We start from the raw sequence: 14,346 nt of genomic DNA, 5'->3' as shown, positions 1-14,346 counted from the left end.
CCTGTCCCTGCATGGGTCCTGTCCTGTCCCTGTGGGTCCTGTCCCTGCGTGGGTCCTGTCCTGTCCCTTTGTGTCCTGTCCCTTTGTGTCCTGTCCCTTTGTGTCCTGTCCCTGCGTGGGTCCTGTCCCTGTGTGGGTCCTGTCCCTGTGTGGGTCCTGTCCTTTTGTGGGTCCTGTCCCAGTGTGGGTCCTATCCCTGCATGGGTCCTGTCATGTCCTTTTGTGGGTCCTGTCCCTGTGTGGGTCCTGTCCCTGCGTGGGTCCTGTCATGTCCTTTTGTGGGTCCTGTCCCTTTGTGTCCTGTCCCTGCATGGGTCCTGTCCTGTCCCTTTGTGGGTCCTGTCCCTTTGTGTCTTGTCCCTGCGTGAGTCCTGTCCCTGCATGGGTCCTGTCCTGTCCCTTTGTGTCCTGTCCCTTTGTGTCCTGTCCCTGCGTGGGTCCTGTCCTGTCCCTACATGGGTTTTGTCCCTGCATGGGTCCTGTCCCTTTGTGGTTCCTGTCCTGTCCCTTTGTGTCCTGTCCCTGCGTGGGTCCTGTCCTGTTCCTGTGTGGGTCCTGTCCCCGTGTGACTGCAGCTCGGGGCGGAGGGGACGGATCAGCTGCATCCCCTGGACTCAGCGCAGCAGTGCTGAAGTGCTGAGAGCTACGACCTCATCTGCAGCACCCAAGAGGGCTACGCTGAGCCTTTCCTCCCCAGCACCTCCTGGTTTCATTTTAAGAGGATCCATCACCGCTTCGTGTGCCTTTGAGCACAGCCCGAAAGGCAGGGAGCCTTCCAAACCCCTTTCTCCAGCTTCAAAACTGCTCATATCCAAAGTAAAAATACCAACATTTCCACCTCCGAGCAGCAGAACGCGTCCAAATCCCGACGCTGTGCTGAGCTTGGGGTCCCCACTGCCCACCCCCTGTGGAACCACAGCTGTGTTCCCCCCGGCAGCACGGAGACCTCCCTGCTCCCCTTGGCTTTCCTGACTGCTGAGTGCGGCTGCCGGGAAGGGAGGGAGGGAGAGAAGGAGGGAAGGAAGTGCCATTGCTCCCATGGTGGGAGAATGCTGCACACGGGGTCCCGAGGTGGAGATGGCACCATGTCCTGAGATGGGAGGTTCCATACGGTCCCAAGATGGGAGATGGCACCGTGTTCTGAGATGGGAGGTTCCATATGGTCCCAAGATGGGAGATGGCACCGTGTCCTGAGATGGGAGGTTCCATATGGTCCCAAGATGGGAGATGGCACCGTGTCCTGAGATGGGAGGTTCCATATGGTCCCAAGATGGGAGATGGCACCATGTCCTGAGATGGGAGGTTCCATATGGTCCCAAGATGGGAGATGGCATATGGTCCCAAGATGGGAGATGGCACCATGTCCTGAGATGGGAGGTTCCATACGGTCCCAAGATGGGAGATGCCATATGGTCCCAAGATGGGAGATGGCACCATGTCCTGAGATGGGAGGTTCCATATGGTCCCAAGATGGGAGATGGCACCGTGTCCTGAGATGGGAGGTTCCATATGGTCCCAAGATGGGAGATGGCACCATGTCCTGAGATGGGAGGTTCCATATGGTCCCAAGATGGGAGATGGCACCGTGTTCTGAGATGGGAGGTTCCATATGGTCCCAAGATGGGAGATGGCACCGTATCCTGAGATGGGAGGTTCCATATGGTCCCAAGATGGGAGATGGCACCGTGTTCTGAGATGGGAGGTTCCATATGGTCCCAAGATGGGAGATGGCACCGTGTCCTGAGATGGGAGGTTCCATACGGTCCCAAGATGGGAGATGCCATATGGTCCCAAGATGGGAGATGGCACCGTGTCCTGAGATGGGAGGTTCCATACGGTCCCAAGATGGGAGATGCCATATGGTCCCAAGATGGGAGATGGCACCGTGTCCTGAGATGGGAGGTTCCATATGGTCTCAAGATGGGAGATGGCACCGTGTCCTGAGATGGGAGGTTCCATACGGTCCCAAGATGGGAGATGCCATATGGTCCCAAGATGGGAGATGGCACCATGTCCTGAGATGGGAGGTTCCATATGGTCCCAAGATGGGAGATGGCACCGTGTCCTGAGATGGGAGGTTCCATACGGTCCCAAGATGGGAGATGGCACCATGTCCTGAGATGGGAGGTTCCGTACGGTCCCAAGATGGGAGATGGCATATGGTCCCAAGATGGGAGATGGCACCATGTCCTGAGATGGGAGGTTCCATATGGTCCCAAGACGGGAGATGCCATATGGTCCCAAGATGGGAGATGGCACCGTGTCCTGAGATGGGAGGTTCCATATGGTCCCAAGACAGGAGATGCTGCATGAGGTGGGCGATGCCGCGTGGTGGGAAGTGCTGCACAGTCCCAAGACAAGAGGTATTGCACATTCCCAAATTGGAGATGCCGTGATGTCCCGAGACGGGAGATGCTGTGTGGTTCTGACGTGGGAAATGCTGCATGGACCTGAAATGGGAGATCCTGCATGAGGTGGGGGATGCCGTGTGGTCCCGAGATGGGAGATAGCACAGCGCTCCAACGCGGGAGATGCTGCACGGTCCCAAGATGAGAGATGGCACGTGGTCCCAAGATGGGAGATGGGAGAATGCTACGCCAGGTGGGAGATATCACATGGTTCTAAGACTGGAGATGCCAAGCAATCTCAACATGGGAAATGCTGCACTTTTTCAAGAGATGCTGCACTTTCTCAAGATGGGAGATGCCATGTTGTCCCAAGATACGAGATGCCACCTGGTCCCAACACGAGAGATGGCACAATGTCCCAGTGTGGGAGATGCTGCACATTCCCAAGATGGGAGATGCCACGTGGTCCCAAGATGGGAGATAGTGCAATGTCCTGAGATGGGAGACTCCACGTGGTGCAAGGATGGGAGGTGCCACATGTTCCCAACATGGGGAATACTGCACTGACCTGAAATGGGAGATGTTGCATGAGATGGGAGATGCAGTGCTATCCCAAGATGGGAGATGAGATTGGAGGTGGCACAGTGTCCTGAGATGGGAGGTTTCACACCATCCCAAGATGGGAGAACACTACACAAGGTGGGACATGCTGCCCAGTCCCAGTGTGGGAAATGCTACACGGTTCCAATATAAGAGATGCTGTACATTCCCAAGATGGGAGATGCCACCTGGTCCTGAGACAGGAAATGCTGCATGAGATGGGAGATGCCACACAAGATGGGAGATGCCGTGTGGTCCCAAGATGGGAGATGCTGCACGTTCCCCAAATGGGAGATACCACAGTGTCCTGAGATGGGAGATGCTGGGTGGCCCCAGGACAGGATAAACCACAGAAGATGGGATGTGCCACCTGATCCCAAGGAGGGAAATGGCACAGTGTCCCGAGATGGGAGATTCCGTGTTCTCCCAAGGTGGGAGATGGCGCAGATTGGAGATGCTGTGTGGACTCAGAGTGGGAGGTGCTGCACACCCCCAAGATGGGAGATGCCACAGAGTCCCGAGATGGGAGATGCTGTACGGTCCCAGGACAGGAGATGCTACGTGGTCCTGACACGGGAGATGCTGCAGAAGAGGAGATGCCATGCTGACCTAAGACAGAAGGTGCTGCACAGACCCGAGGTGGGAGATGCCACACGTTGTAGCTCCGGGTGCCATCACCAGGCTCCTCTGTGCAGCACCTGCTCGCCAGCGCTGACCTGGGCTTTCCCAGTCTGCATTTGCTATGGGCACGGCTCCGTGCACGTGAGGACCAGTGATGCCCAGGCTCCTTCTGCTGAGTATCCATCGCCCAGCAGCTCCCCGGGGCTCCTCCACACACCGTGCCCCATCCCCCACCTCCCCCATCCCCATTTTGCACGCAGCCCCAGCATCGCTCTGAGCCTCATCCCACAGATCCCCGTGCCCTGGACCCGCTGGTGATGCTGGGGAGCTTCATTGCCCTGCGGCCCACAGGACTGCCGAGCAAGCCGTGCCGGGGGGAGCGCCGGGCGCCGGGCTCACAGCGCTGCACGTGTAATTGATTTCCCCAGGAAACCCGGCCCAGCTGCAGCATCTGGTCCTCACCAAGGGCTGCCTTTACCTGCTGCTGCAGCCGGGCTCCGGCACGGCACGGAGCTCCTGGCGCTGCGGAACCGGAGCTGCGCTGGGCTGGAAGGAAGGAGGCTTCTGCCTTGGCTCTGAACCGTACCCATTTTTAATTATACGAGCTGCTCAGGCTTTATATTATCGTATCAATGACATGAAACACCAGCATGTATTGATTAAACTCAACAAATGCAGCACCCCAGGCCTCAGTTCAGGGGATGGCGTGGCTCAAAGCTGGAGGGGACAGCACGGGCAGCGGTCGGTCCCGGCGGCAGCGTCCCCAGCGTGGCTCAGTTCCAGCGGGGCGTCCCCACAGCCCGGCCCCACGGCCCCATAGGGGCAGGGTCCTGTCCCTGGCAGCGGGGTGAAGGCGGGAGTCTGTCCGTGGTTCGGTGTGTGTGGCTTTTCCGTCCGTCCATCCGTCCGTCCGTCCTTCCGCTCCTCCGTGCCGCCTTTCCCGGAGGCGCCTAGCTCCGGATCGCCGTCTTCCTGTCGCGGTCTTTACTCTGTAGAGGAGAGGGAAGAGGGTGAGTGAGTGAGAGAAGCACCCCCGGGCTGGGATTGCCAGCAGGAAGCTGCCCTGTGTCCTCGTGGGGTCCTCCCACCATCCCCAAGAGTCAGACAACGGAATCCCAGAGCTGGGGAAACCTCATCACTGTCACCAGCACCACCATCGCCACCGCCAGTGGCACAGTGGCACAGAATCATTAAGGTTGGAGAAGACCTCCAAGGTCACCCAGTCCAACCCCAACCCATCCCACCGTGCCCACTGACCGCGTCCCCAAGTGCCTCATCTCCACAGTCACGGGACACCAGAAGGACGATGACCCCTCCACTCCCTGGGCAGCCCCTGCCAGTGCCCAACCACTCTTGGGGGAGAAATTGTTCCTTGTATCCAACAAGTACCAGATACCACCAGTATCACCACCACCACCACCAATACCACCCCACCACTGCTGCCAACACCACCACCACCATCAACAACACATTGACCACACCGCAACCACCACCACTACTGTCATCGCTACCATCACCAGTACCACCAGTACCACCAGTACCACCAGCGCTGCCCTGGCCAGCTGGGTGCAAGCAGAGCTGCTGCTTCTCCTTTCCTGTTGATGGAAATGGCCAAGCTAGATGGGGCCCTGGGCAACCTGATCCGGTGGGGGGCAACCGGCCCACAGCAGGAGTGGGGCTGCGGCAGGGGGACTTTGAGGTCCTTTCCAACCCAACCATGCTGTGGTTCTGTGACCTGTAAGGACCCGTCCAACCCAACCCGTCCCATGGCTTTATGATCTTTAAGGACCCTTCCAACCCAATCCACCCTATAGATTTACAATCTTTAAGGACCCTTCCAACCCAACCCGTCCCATGGCTTTATGATCTTTAAGTACCCTTCCAACTCAACCAATCCCACGGCTCTATGATCTTTAAGGACCCTTCCAACCTAATCCACCCTATAGATTTACAATCTTTAACGACCCGTCCAACCCAACCCATCCCATGGCTCTACGATCTATAAGGACCCCTCCAGCCCAACCCGTCCCACAGCTCTACGATCTTTAAGGACCCCTCCATCCCAGCTGTTCCATGGTTCTCTGTGCCTCCTTCTGGCACCGTGCACCCTTTTCCATTGTGGCCGTGCCGTGGCTGTGCCGGTGCCGCTCCGCAGCATTGCCGGTGCAGCCTCCCCCACGCTGCACGTGCGGCCCCGGCTCTGACTCTTCCTTTGTTACCGGGGGTGGGGAGGGGAGGGGAAGGGGAGTTCAGCTCCGAAATGGTAAAATTAAATTTCCCAGATGTTCGGGCCCCAGGAGTTCTTGTGCTGTCTGGAGAGGAAATGGGGATTCGGAAAATCCCGCCTCATATTTTTTCCCCTATCACCTTGCCTTTCCGCTGCCATTAAGTGCAGCAGGAACAGTAAATTATGGGGCTGCGTAGCCGGCCCATCTCCAGATACTGTGGGGGAGCTGTGGGGTCAGCAGGGGCTGCCCGGCCCCATTGCACTGCTCCAGGCACCGGGGTCCCGCCGTGCTGCCGTCCTGGGGCAGAGCTGAGCCCCGCTCCCAGCGCCGTGCCCCGTGGGATTGGGCTCTGCCAGGAGCTGCCCACAGCCCCGACCCACCGGCCGGGAGCTGCGCCCGGTTCCCTGCTGGTAGGGCTCCTGGTGCAACGGGCAGAGCTCCGTTGGGTGCAGTCGGGTGCTCGGTGCCGCACGGGGGTGCCCACCCTGCTCTGCTTTGGAATGGAGGCATTCATCCTCCCTGTGGCAGTGGGGCAGAACTCTGAGCACCGGCGTCGTCGCTGCGCCAGCAGGAGCTGCCAGGCTCCGTCACCACCAGCTGAGCAAACGCTGAGCTCCTTCTGGGCTGCAACCCAGCACTGGGTTGTACCCATCCCCATGGATGGGGTCTGGGGCAGCCGCTGGGTGCAGATTGCAGGTTGCGAGAGCCTGAGAGGAGGTTTTGCCCCCATCTCATTTGCAACCTCTGCCACCCCCTTGAGCTCCCAGCTGCTCTCGGTGCCCCCCATCCCCCTTTTTCTGCCTCTCAAATGTGTGCTTCTGCCTCAGGGCTCAGCGTGGGCTTTGGGGTGGGCTGCGGACAGGGGGAGAGCACCATGAAGGGTCTCAGCCCTGAGTGCATTCAGCAAAGGGAATTTCATTGAATTTAGGCTTTTTGTGCCCAAACGGAGCCCAGCCCTTAGCCTGGCCGGGGGTGTCCAAGCGTTGCCCCATGCCGTGCCCACTGCTCTTCGCCCAGCAGAAGAAGCTCAGGTCCCCCACCAGAAGTGTCCTCACCAGTACCAGGTATCCCACCAACACCACGTCCCCATGTCCCCACCAGCACCGTGTCCCCTCCAACATTGTGTCCCCAGCCAGCACAATGTCCCCATGTCCCCACCAGTGTCCCCAACCATCGCCCTTTGTCCCGGAGGGGACAGCACAGGCAGTACCCACAAAGGGACCCCCAGAAGATCCCAGGGAGGTGACCCCTCCTCTGGCTCACCACCCACACTGTGGCACCTGCAGCTCCCAGGAGCCCTGGCACACTTTGCAGTGCCAGCAGTGCCTGCTGTGCCACAGCCCCATGGGCACAGGCCCGTCCCTGGTGCCTGGCAGTGCCACACACACACACACGTGTGCCAAATGCCCTGCGGTTTCCACTTCTCTCCTGCTCACGTCTGCGTGGCACAGCCCAGTCCCTGCAGGCTGTGGGCACGGAGCACCCCATGCCCACCACTCTCCATTGCTCGCCGTCTCTGTTTGGCAACAAACAAAACGGGGGGACTTTTCCCAGGGGTACGGGGTTGGGGTCAGCCCCAAAATCTCAGCGGGAAGGCATTGGAACACTGGGATGTGACACTGGGTCGCAGAGCTGGGTGAGCCCACCGCTGCCCACCGGGCATCGTGGCCAAAACCCGGGAAGGGTTTGTAGGAAATGGTGCTGCCCCACATCCTGAGTTCCTGTCCCCTCACGCCCTCTTGGCCAAGCAGAGGGCCGGACTCTGTGCCATGAAGGCGCGTTGGTCGGGACGGCATCCGCACACGTAAGCAGAAAGGCATGGTGGAAAAGTGAGCACTGCAGGGTGGGGATGGATGGATGGGGAACACTTCAGCCTGGGCATGCAGAGCCCTGTCTCCTGCCAGGGGGATGTGGGCAGGGGGCTCTGCCCTGATTCCTGCCGTGGGCAAGGGGCTGGGCGCTGCCTCCTGCAATGGGCAGGGGGCTCTGCCCTGTCTTGTGCAATGGGCACATTGGCAAGGGTCTCTTTTGTCTCCTGTGATGGGCAGGGGTCTCTGCCCTTCATTCTGTGACGAGCACATGGGCAGGTGTCTGGGGGCTGCCTCCTGCGATGGGCAGGGGTCTGTGCCCTTCGTCATGCAATGGGAACATGGGTGGGGGTCTCTACCCTATCTTGTGCAGTGGGCAGGGGTCTTTCCCTTGTCTCCTCTGCCCTTTATCATGCTAAGGCACAAGGGCAGGGGTTTCTGCCCCATCTTGTGCAGCAGGCAGGGGTCTCGAGGCTGCCTTGAGCAATGCACAGGGGTCTCAGGACTGCTTCCTGCAGTGGATGGGGTATTGGGGCTGCCTCCTGTGATGGAAAAGGGGGTCTCGTGCCATGGGCAGGGGTTTGCCTCCTGTCTGGTATTCAGGGGTCTGCCTCCTGCAGTACCTGGGGGCCACTTTGTGCAGTGCTTGGGGGTCTGGGGGCTGCCTTGTGTTGGGAGGTGCATCTCCATCCCCTCTCCGTGTGCCGTCCCGGTTCACAGGTGGTTTATTTCTATCATTTCACCCTCAAGAACAGCACAGGGTGAGCACAGGGCCGCGATCCGCTCCCACCGGTCCCCAAAGGAGCGTATTTGGAGCACCTCAAACTCTCCGAGCACCAATCTGGGAGGGCCTGTCCAGAATTACTGCAGGAATAGATACGTCCTGCTCCTGGGGGAGGGAGGTTTGCTCCCGACAAGAGCTGCAGCAACGAGGACTGAGAGGGATCTGCGCAAAGCTGGCAATGCTTTGGAGACGGAGGAGAGCGGAAGCTTTCCCTTCCAGCTCTGTGGGATCTCCCCCCTCCACCTGCAGCTTCTGTTCGCGTGAAGGTCAGAGGGGAGCCACGGAGCATCCCTCCCCCATGGGTGCTCCGGGCCCCGGCAGAGCTGGGGGGATGCGGGTGTAAATCCTCACCGAGGTGACCCTCCGGCCCCACAGAGCTGGAAGGGCGCGCAGGGAGGATTAGCGGGTTTGGGCTTTTCCTGCTTGGAAGCTCTCGAGCTGTCACAGTCCACTCGTGAGCGCTCCACCGCCGCCCTTTGGTGCATCACGAGCCCCAGATCCTCCACGGGTCCATCCTCCTCTTCATCCTCCACCCAGGATCAAGGGGGGCAGGAGGGGTTGCACAGCGCACAGCCAGCCCTCCCCACCGCCTGCTGCCCCAGCTCCCCCCCTGCCCGTGGCTCTGGGTGCACGGCGCAGCCTCATGCAGGGTTTGCTTTGCCCCTGGTACCCGGCCCTGCGTGTGCAGCAATGCCCCCAGGTGATGCCCCCCCAGGTGATGCCCCCCCAGGTGATGCCCAGGGGCACAGCACGGCGCAATACTTCCCTGAGAACACGGAGGAGCCTTTGGTGAACCCACACTGCACACGGTGCACCGACACAACCGGTGCCACCCATCTTTGAGATGCTCAGAGGGCACCAAACCTGCGGCCACGTGGGCACCCAGCACTGCCCAGGGCCCAAACCCAGCAATGGCACAGGGCACGGCCTCTGCCACTCAGCGCTGCTGTGCCACTCAGCGCTGGATGTGCACCCATCCTTGCTTTGCTTCCTGCCCCTCTCCCTCCCATTTCCAGCTCCTAAAACCCTCCAGGATTTCCCGTTCCCCCATTCCTTCACTTTTTGGGATTTGGAGCTAGCAGATCTGCACATGCTGGAGGGAAGCGCCGTGTTTCCACGCCCAGACTTTGGGCTCTGTCATATTTCCATGCCCAAACTTTGGGTTGTGCCACGTTTCCGTGCCCAGATCTTGGCTTCTGCTGTGTTTCCATGCGCAAATTTTGGGTTCTGACGTGTTTTTGTCCCCAAACTTTGGGTTCTGACGCGTTTCTGTCCCCAAACTTTGGGTTCTGACTTCCCCAAACTTCGGGTTCTGACGCGTTTCTGTCCCCAAACTTTGGGTCCTGACGCGTTTCTGTCCCCAAACTTTGGGTCCTGACGCGTTTCTGTCCCCAAACTTTGGGTCCTGACGCGTTTCTGTCCCCAAACTTTGGGTCCTGACGCGTTTCTGTCCCCAAACTTTGGGTCCTGACACGTTTCTGTCCCCAAACTTTGGGTCCTGACACGTTTCTGTCCCCAAACTTCGGGTTCTGACACGTTTCTGTCCCCAAACTTCGGGTTCTGACGCATTTCTGTCCCCAAACTTCGGGTTCGGTCCCAACTTCGGGTTCATGCCACAGCCTCAGGCCCTGTTGTATTTCCATGCCCAAACCTCGGGTCCTACCGCATTCCCACGCCCAAACCTCGGGTCCCACCACACTCCCACCCATCCCCGCACCCCTCGGACCCCCGCACGCAGCCGCTCACCAGCTTCCTCTGGTTGCTGAGGCAGAAAGTGCAGATCTGTTTGGGCTGGGAGTTCTCGGAGTCGCGGGGCGGGGGGCTGCCGCCGCCGCCGTGGTGGAAGAAGGCCGGGCTGGTGTGGCAGGGCTGCCCGTCGCCGCACGCCTCGCCCACCAGCAGCACGTTGCCCAGGTGCGAGATGTAGCTGGAGGCCAGGCGCAGCGTCTCGATCTTGGAGAGCTTCCTGTCGGCCGGCTCGGTGGGGATGAGGGTGCGCAGCGCCGTGAAGGCGGTGTTGACGCTGTTGGTGCGGTCGCGCTCCCGCGCGTTGGCCGTGTGCCGCTGCCGGGGCTCGCGGTGCAGCCGCCCGGGCTTCTTGCCGCTCCTCCTCTTGCCGGCTTTGATGCCGAAGCCGTCGGCGTCCAGGTGGAAGGGCTTCTCGTCGGAGCCCGAGCTCTCGCTGCCGTTCTCCTCGTCCTCCGACAGCATGCTGATCTCGGGATACAGGTAACGGCCGGGCGCGGGGCGCAGCATGGCGAAGGACATGGCGAGCAGCCGGCACCGCGCGCACCGCCGGCACCGCCGCCCTCAGCCCCGCCGCATGCCACAGCCCCGGCGCCGCCGGGGGGCAGCTCGCTGCCGGAGGGGGTCCCCGTGCCCCCGCGCGCCCGACGGCTCAAGGACCGCGCACGGCCGCGGCGTCCCCCGCCGGCACCATGTGCATCCTAAGGCGCGAGTGGGGCCGGAGCGCGGGGCTTTATAGGGCGGTGGGCAGCCAGGCACCGCCCCGCGCCCCGCAGGCTCGGCCTACCTGCGCTGCCCGGGGGGGTTTAACCCTTCCGCAGCTCCCCCCCCGCCCCCCAGCCCCGTCCCGGAGCGCTCGCTGTGTGTCACCTGCCGGACCCGACGGCCCCTCGCCGCGGGCACGGGGTTCCGGGGTGTGGGTATGGCTGTGGGGGGGTTCTCCTGCCCCCCGCAGCGTGCGGGGGGTTCCGGCCCCGTTAAGTGTGGAGCACGGACGCTGCCTGAGCACGGGGTACGCGTAGCCATCCCCTGCGCCCCGGGGTCAGGGCTGGGGCTGCTGGGGGGGACCCTCGGGAGGCTCCTCCCCGCCTCCCCCTCACTGTGACCGTGTCGGTGCTAATGGGGCAGAGAGGAGAGATTAACCCTTCGGGGGCCGCCCGCGGTGCTGCCTCCCAAATGGCCCCAACGGCTGCGGCTCACGTGGAGCAAAGGAATCCGGTGCTGTGGGGCAGCGGGGGGATTCCGGGGGGGTACCCGTCCCCAAACGTCAGCTCGGTGGCGCTCCGGGTGCAGCCCCTGAGCCGCTCAGTTCTTTGGGGCGGATTTATGGGACGGGTCGGAGCCACGGGGGTGCTGCGTGGCTGTGCTTCGTGAGGAGGGGGCAGGAGACCCTCAGCCTCACTGCCCCGATGTGCACGGGAGTGTGGGCTGAACCCCATCCGTGCGCAGCGCTGCGGGACCGCAGCTTTGCGGCGCGGTTCTTTGTGCTCTGTGCTGGTGAAGCAACGTCCTGACCTCACCGGGAAGGGGCTTTGCCACTTGTTGTGCCCACTCCCCCCCCTCCCCCCCGCCGTGCCGTGTCCCCGCAGCAGTTCCGAGCGTTCGGGGTGTGCTTTGGAAAGCCCCGGCTCCCGCAGGCATCTGCTTTCGTTTAGCTCCGCTAACGATCCCTCTTTTATTCGGCACCTTCCGTCCCTGCGCCATCACCGGGCGCTTTTCCCTGCACTGTTCTTCCCGGAGAGACGCACGTCCGTCTGTCTGTCTGTCTGTCTGTCCGTCAGTCCGTCCCCCGCAGCCGGGAGGAGGAGGAGGAGGAGGTGGAGGAGGAGGAGGAGGAGGAGGAAGCAGAGGCTGCAGCCCTCCTCCCTACGGGGGGTGGGAACGCAGCAGTGCTGCTGCAGGTGACGCTCAGCACTGGGACGCTGCCAAAGCACCAGCCCCAGCGCTGGCTCACATCTCCCTTCTCCAGAATCAGCCGGGTTGGCACCGGGACTGCTGCGTCCCACCCCCAGCTCTGCTCCTGGCTCAGTCCCCACTGCTCCATCCCGTTCCATTGGCCACGGCCGTCCCACTCCTGGCTGTGTCCCACTGCTCCATCCCATCCTATTGGCCGCCACTGTCCCACTCCTGGCTGTGTCCCACTGCTCCATCCCATCCCGTTGGCCACTGCTGTCCCATTCCTGGCTGTGTCCAATTGCTCCAGCCCGTCCCGTTGGCCACCACCATCCCACTCCTGGCCACGTCCCACTGCTTCATCGCATCCCTTTGGCCACCACTGCTGCCACCGTCCCGACACAGAGCAGAGTCTGAAACCCCCCCCCCTCCCCCCGCCTCCTTTCCAGCTCCTGCCACAGTTTTATTACCTGGAAGTTTGGCTCCAGTGCCCCCAAATGATGGCAGAGGGGCTGCAGCCCACAGCCTTGCCCTGCTCCTGGGGGTTTCCCTGCCCCACCTCCATGTCCTTTCTATGTAACCCCACTTCTGGGAGTGCCTCTCCCGCAGCTCCCTGAGCCCCAGCCCCATGGCACCATCCCCAGTGCAGGACACCCAGGACCCCGCAGGCACCCTGCCTGGGTGAGGGGCAGCCCCCAGCCCTGGGGCACAGAGTCCTGTTCACTTATGGGGCACAGCTCTCACCCCATTGCTGCCCCCCACAACCCCGGGGCACAGAGGGTGCCGTGGCGCAGCTCTCCCCATCCCCTCCTCTCCTCCACGTGGACCGGATATTTTCAAGCAAAGAATCTTTCCTACGACGCTCTCCAGCTGCCAGGAATGTGCGTCTAGGAATGCCCAGGGCCCATCCAAGAACAACTTCCAGACGTGCGCTGAGTGACGGCACTGCCTCCAGTGCTCCGCACCCCCCCGCCATGCACTGCCGGCACCGTTGGGTGGGAGGGGGCACAGCCCAAGGATGGGGCTGCAGCTCAGGGGATCCCCTGCATCCTCTGGGGGGGGGTGGGACGGGACCTGGATCGGCCCCGTGGCTGCGTGTGTCCCCACGGCTGCGTGCATCCCCACGGCTGTGCGCGTCCCTGTGGGGTTTTGGTGCACATTGGCACCAATGCTGGCACCGATGGCACGTGGAGCTTTGCTCCCTGCCCCGGGATGGGCAGAGCTGGGGACACAGCTCCGGGGATGGGGTGAGTCAGTGGGGGGGGATCCATCCTGGCTGCACTGTGTGGCACAGTGCCTGTTTTGGTGCGCACAGCAGCGTCGAGGCAGCACCGCTGTGCATCTGCGGGGCCCCCGGAGCTGCTGTGTGCAGGGAACGCATCCCAGGCTCGTTGAGATCCTGGCAAGAACTTCACCCAGGGATTCCTGCATTGAGAGTCCGCAGCGCCTGGCGGAGCTGAGCTGCCTGGGGAAGAGACGCTCCGTCTGCGCGTCTCAGCTCCAGCACAGCCCGGGATGTTGTAAACACGGCCGAGTGCGCCTGCAGCAAACGCTGCTGTGAGTGCTCAGCTGTGCCCTCAGCTCGCCCCGTGTGCGTGGGGCTGCGGGGAGCACCCAGGGGTGGGGAGCACCCGGGTGAGGTGAGCACCCACATGGGGGGAGCACTCAGGTGAGGGGAACGCCCGGGTGATGGGAGCATCCGGGCGCAGGGAGGGTTGTGCAGGGAAGCAGCTCTGAGAAAGCCAAGCTGCTTAAATCTGCAGAGCCCCACAAAGGTCTCTGCACCCCTGTCCCCTCTGTCTGTCCGTCTCTTGGTGCTGCCCAGCCACCTGAGTCCCCAGTGGATCCACCACGTGCCTTGTCTGGCTGGTGGGGATGGCGGTAGGATGAGAGGGGATGGCCTCACATTGCACAAGGGGAGGGTCAGGTTGGATATTAGGAACAATTTCTTCTCCAGAGAGCAGTCAGACACCGGCGCAGGGGCGTGGGGGGGGGGGGTCACCGTCCCTGGAGGCGTTCGGTAACCATGGAGATGTGACGCCTGGGGACACGGTGGGGTGGGCTTGGGGATCTTGGGGGTCAGTTCCAACCTCTGTCTGGCACCTCACGGGAGCATCTGTGCCAAGCTCAGTGCTGGGCTCAGCACCCCATGCCCTGAGATGTTTCTGTCCCCCCACATCGCTCTCCATCATCCCCTTCAGCTGCAGGAATGGGGGGAGCTCGCAGAGCGGGTGTTTCAATGGAGCTCCGAGCACCGAGGCTTCTCGCATAGCAGCTGCCGTGGGATGAGGCATCCGGAGCCGACATCCCTCTGTCCG

The 14,346-nt window shown here is 61.8% G+C and overlaps 2 protein-coding genes across 2 annotated transcripts in view; one reads left to right on the top strand and one right to left on the bottom strand.

Annotated features, from left to right (window-relative positions):
• The window catches only part of BOP1 (BOP1 ribosomal biogenesis factor), a 60,366-nt gene that overhangs the window by 32,907 nt on the left and 13,113 nt on the right, over nucleotides 1-14,346 (top strand). The window lies entirely within an intron of this gene.
• Nucleotides 4,203-11,659, bottom strand: SCX (scleraxis bHLH transcription factor). Its single transcript, XM_010708140.3, has 2 exons — nucleotides 10,136-11,659; nucleotides 4,203-4,558 (listed from the first exon to the last, which is right to left on the bottom strand). Exons 1-2 carry the CDS (start codon nucleotides 10,655-10,657, stop codon nucleotides 4,520-4,522), a joined length of 561 nt encoding a protein of 186 aa, XP_010706442.1. The 5' UTR covers nucleotides 10,658-11,659; the 3' UTR covers nucleotides 4,203-4,519.

The sequence above is a fragment of the Meleagris gallopavo genome, chromosome 32 (assembly GCF_905368555.1).
Source record: "Meleagris gallopavo chromosome 32, MGAL_WU_HG_1.1, whole genome shotgun sequence".
Classification (NCBI taxonomy): domain Eukaryota; kingdom Metazoa; phylum Chordata; class Aves; order Galliformes; family Phasianidae; genus Meleagris; species Meleagris gallopavo.
This window is presented reverse-complemented; position numbering and strand designations above follow the sequence as displayed.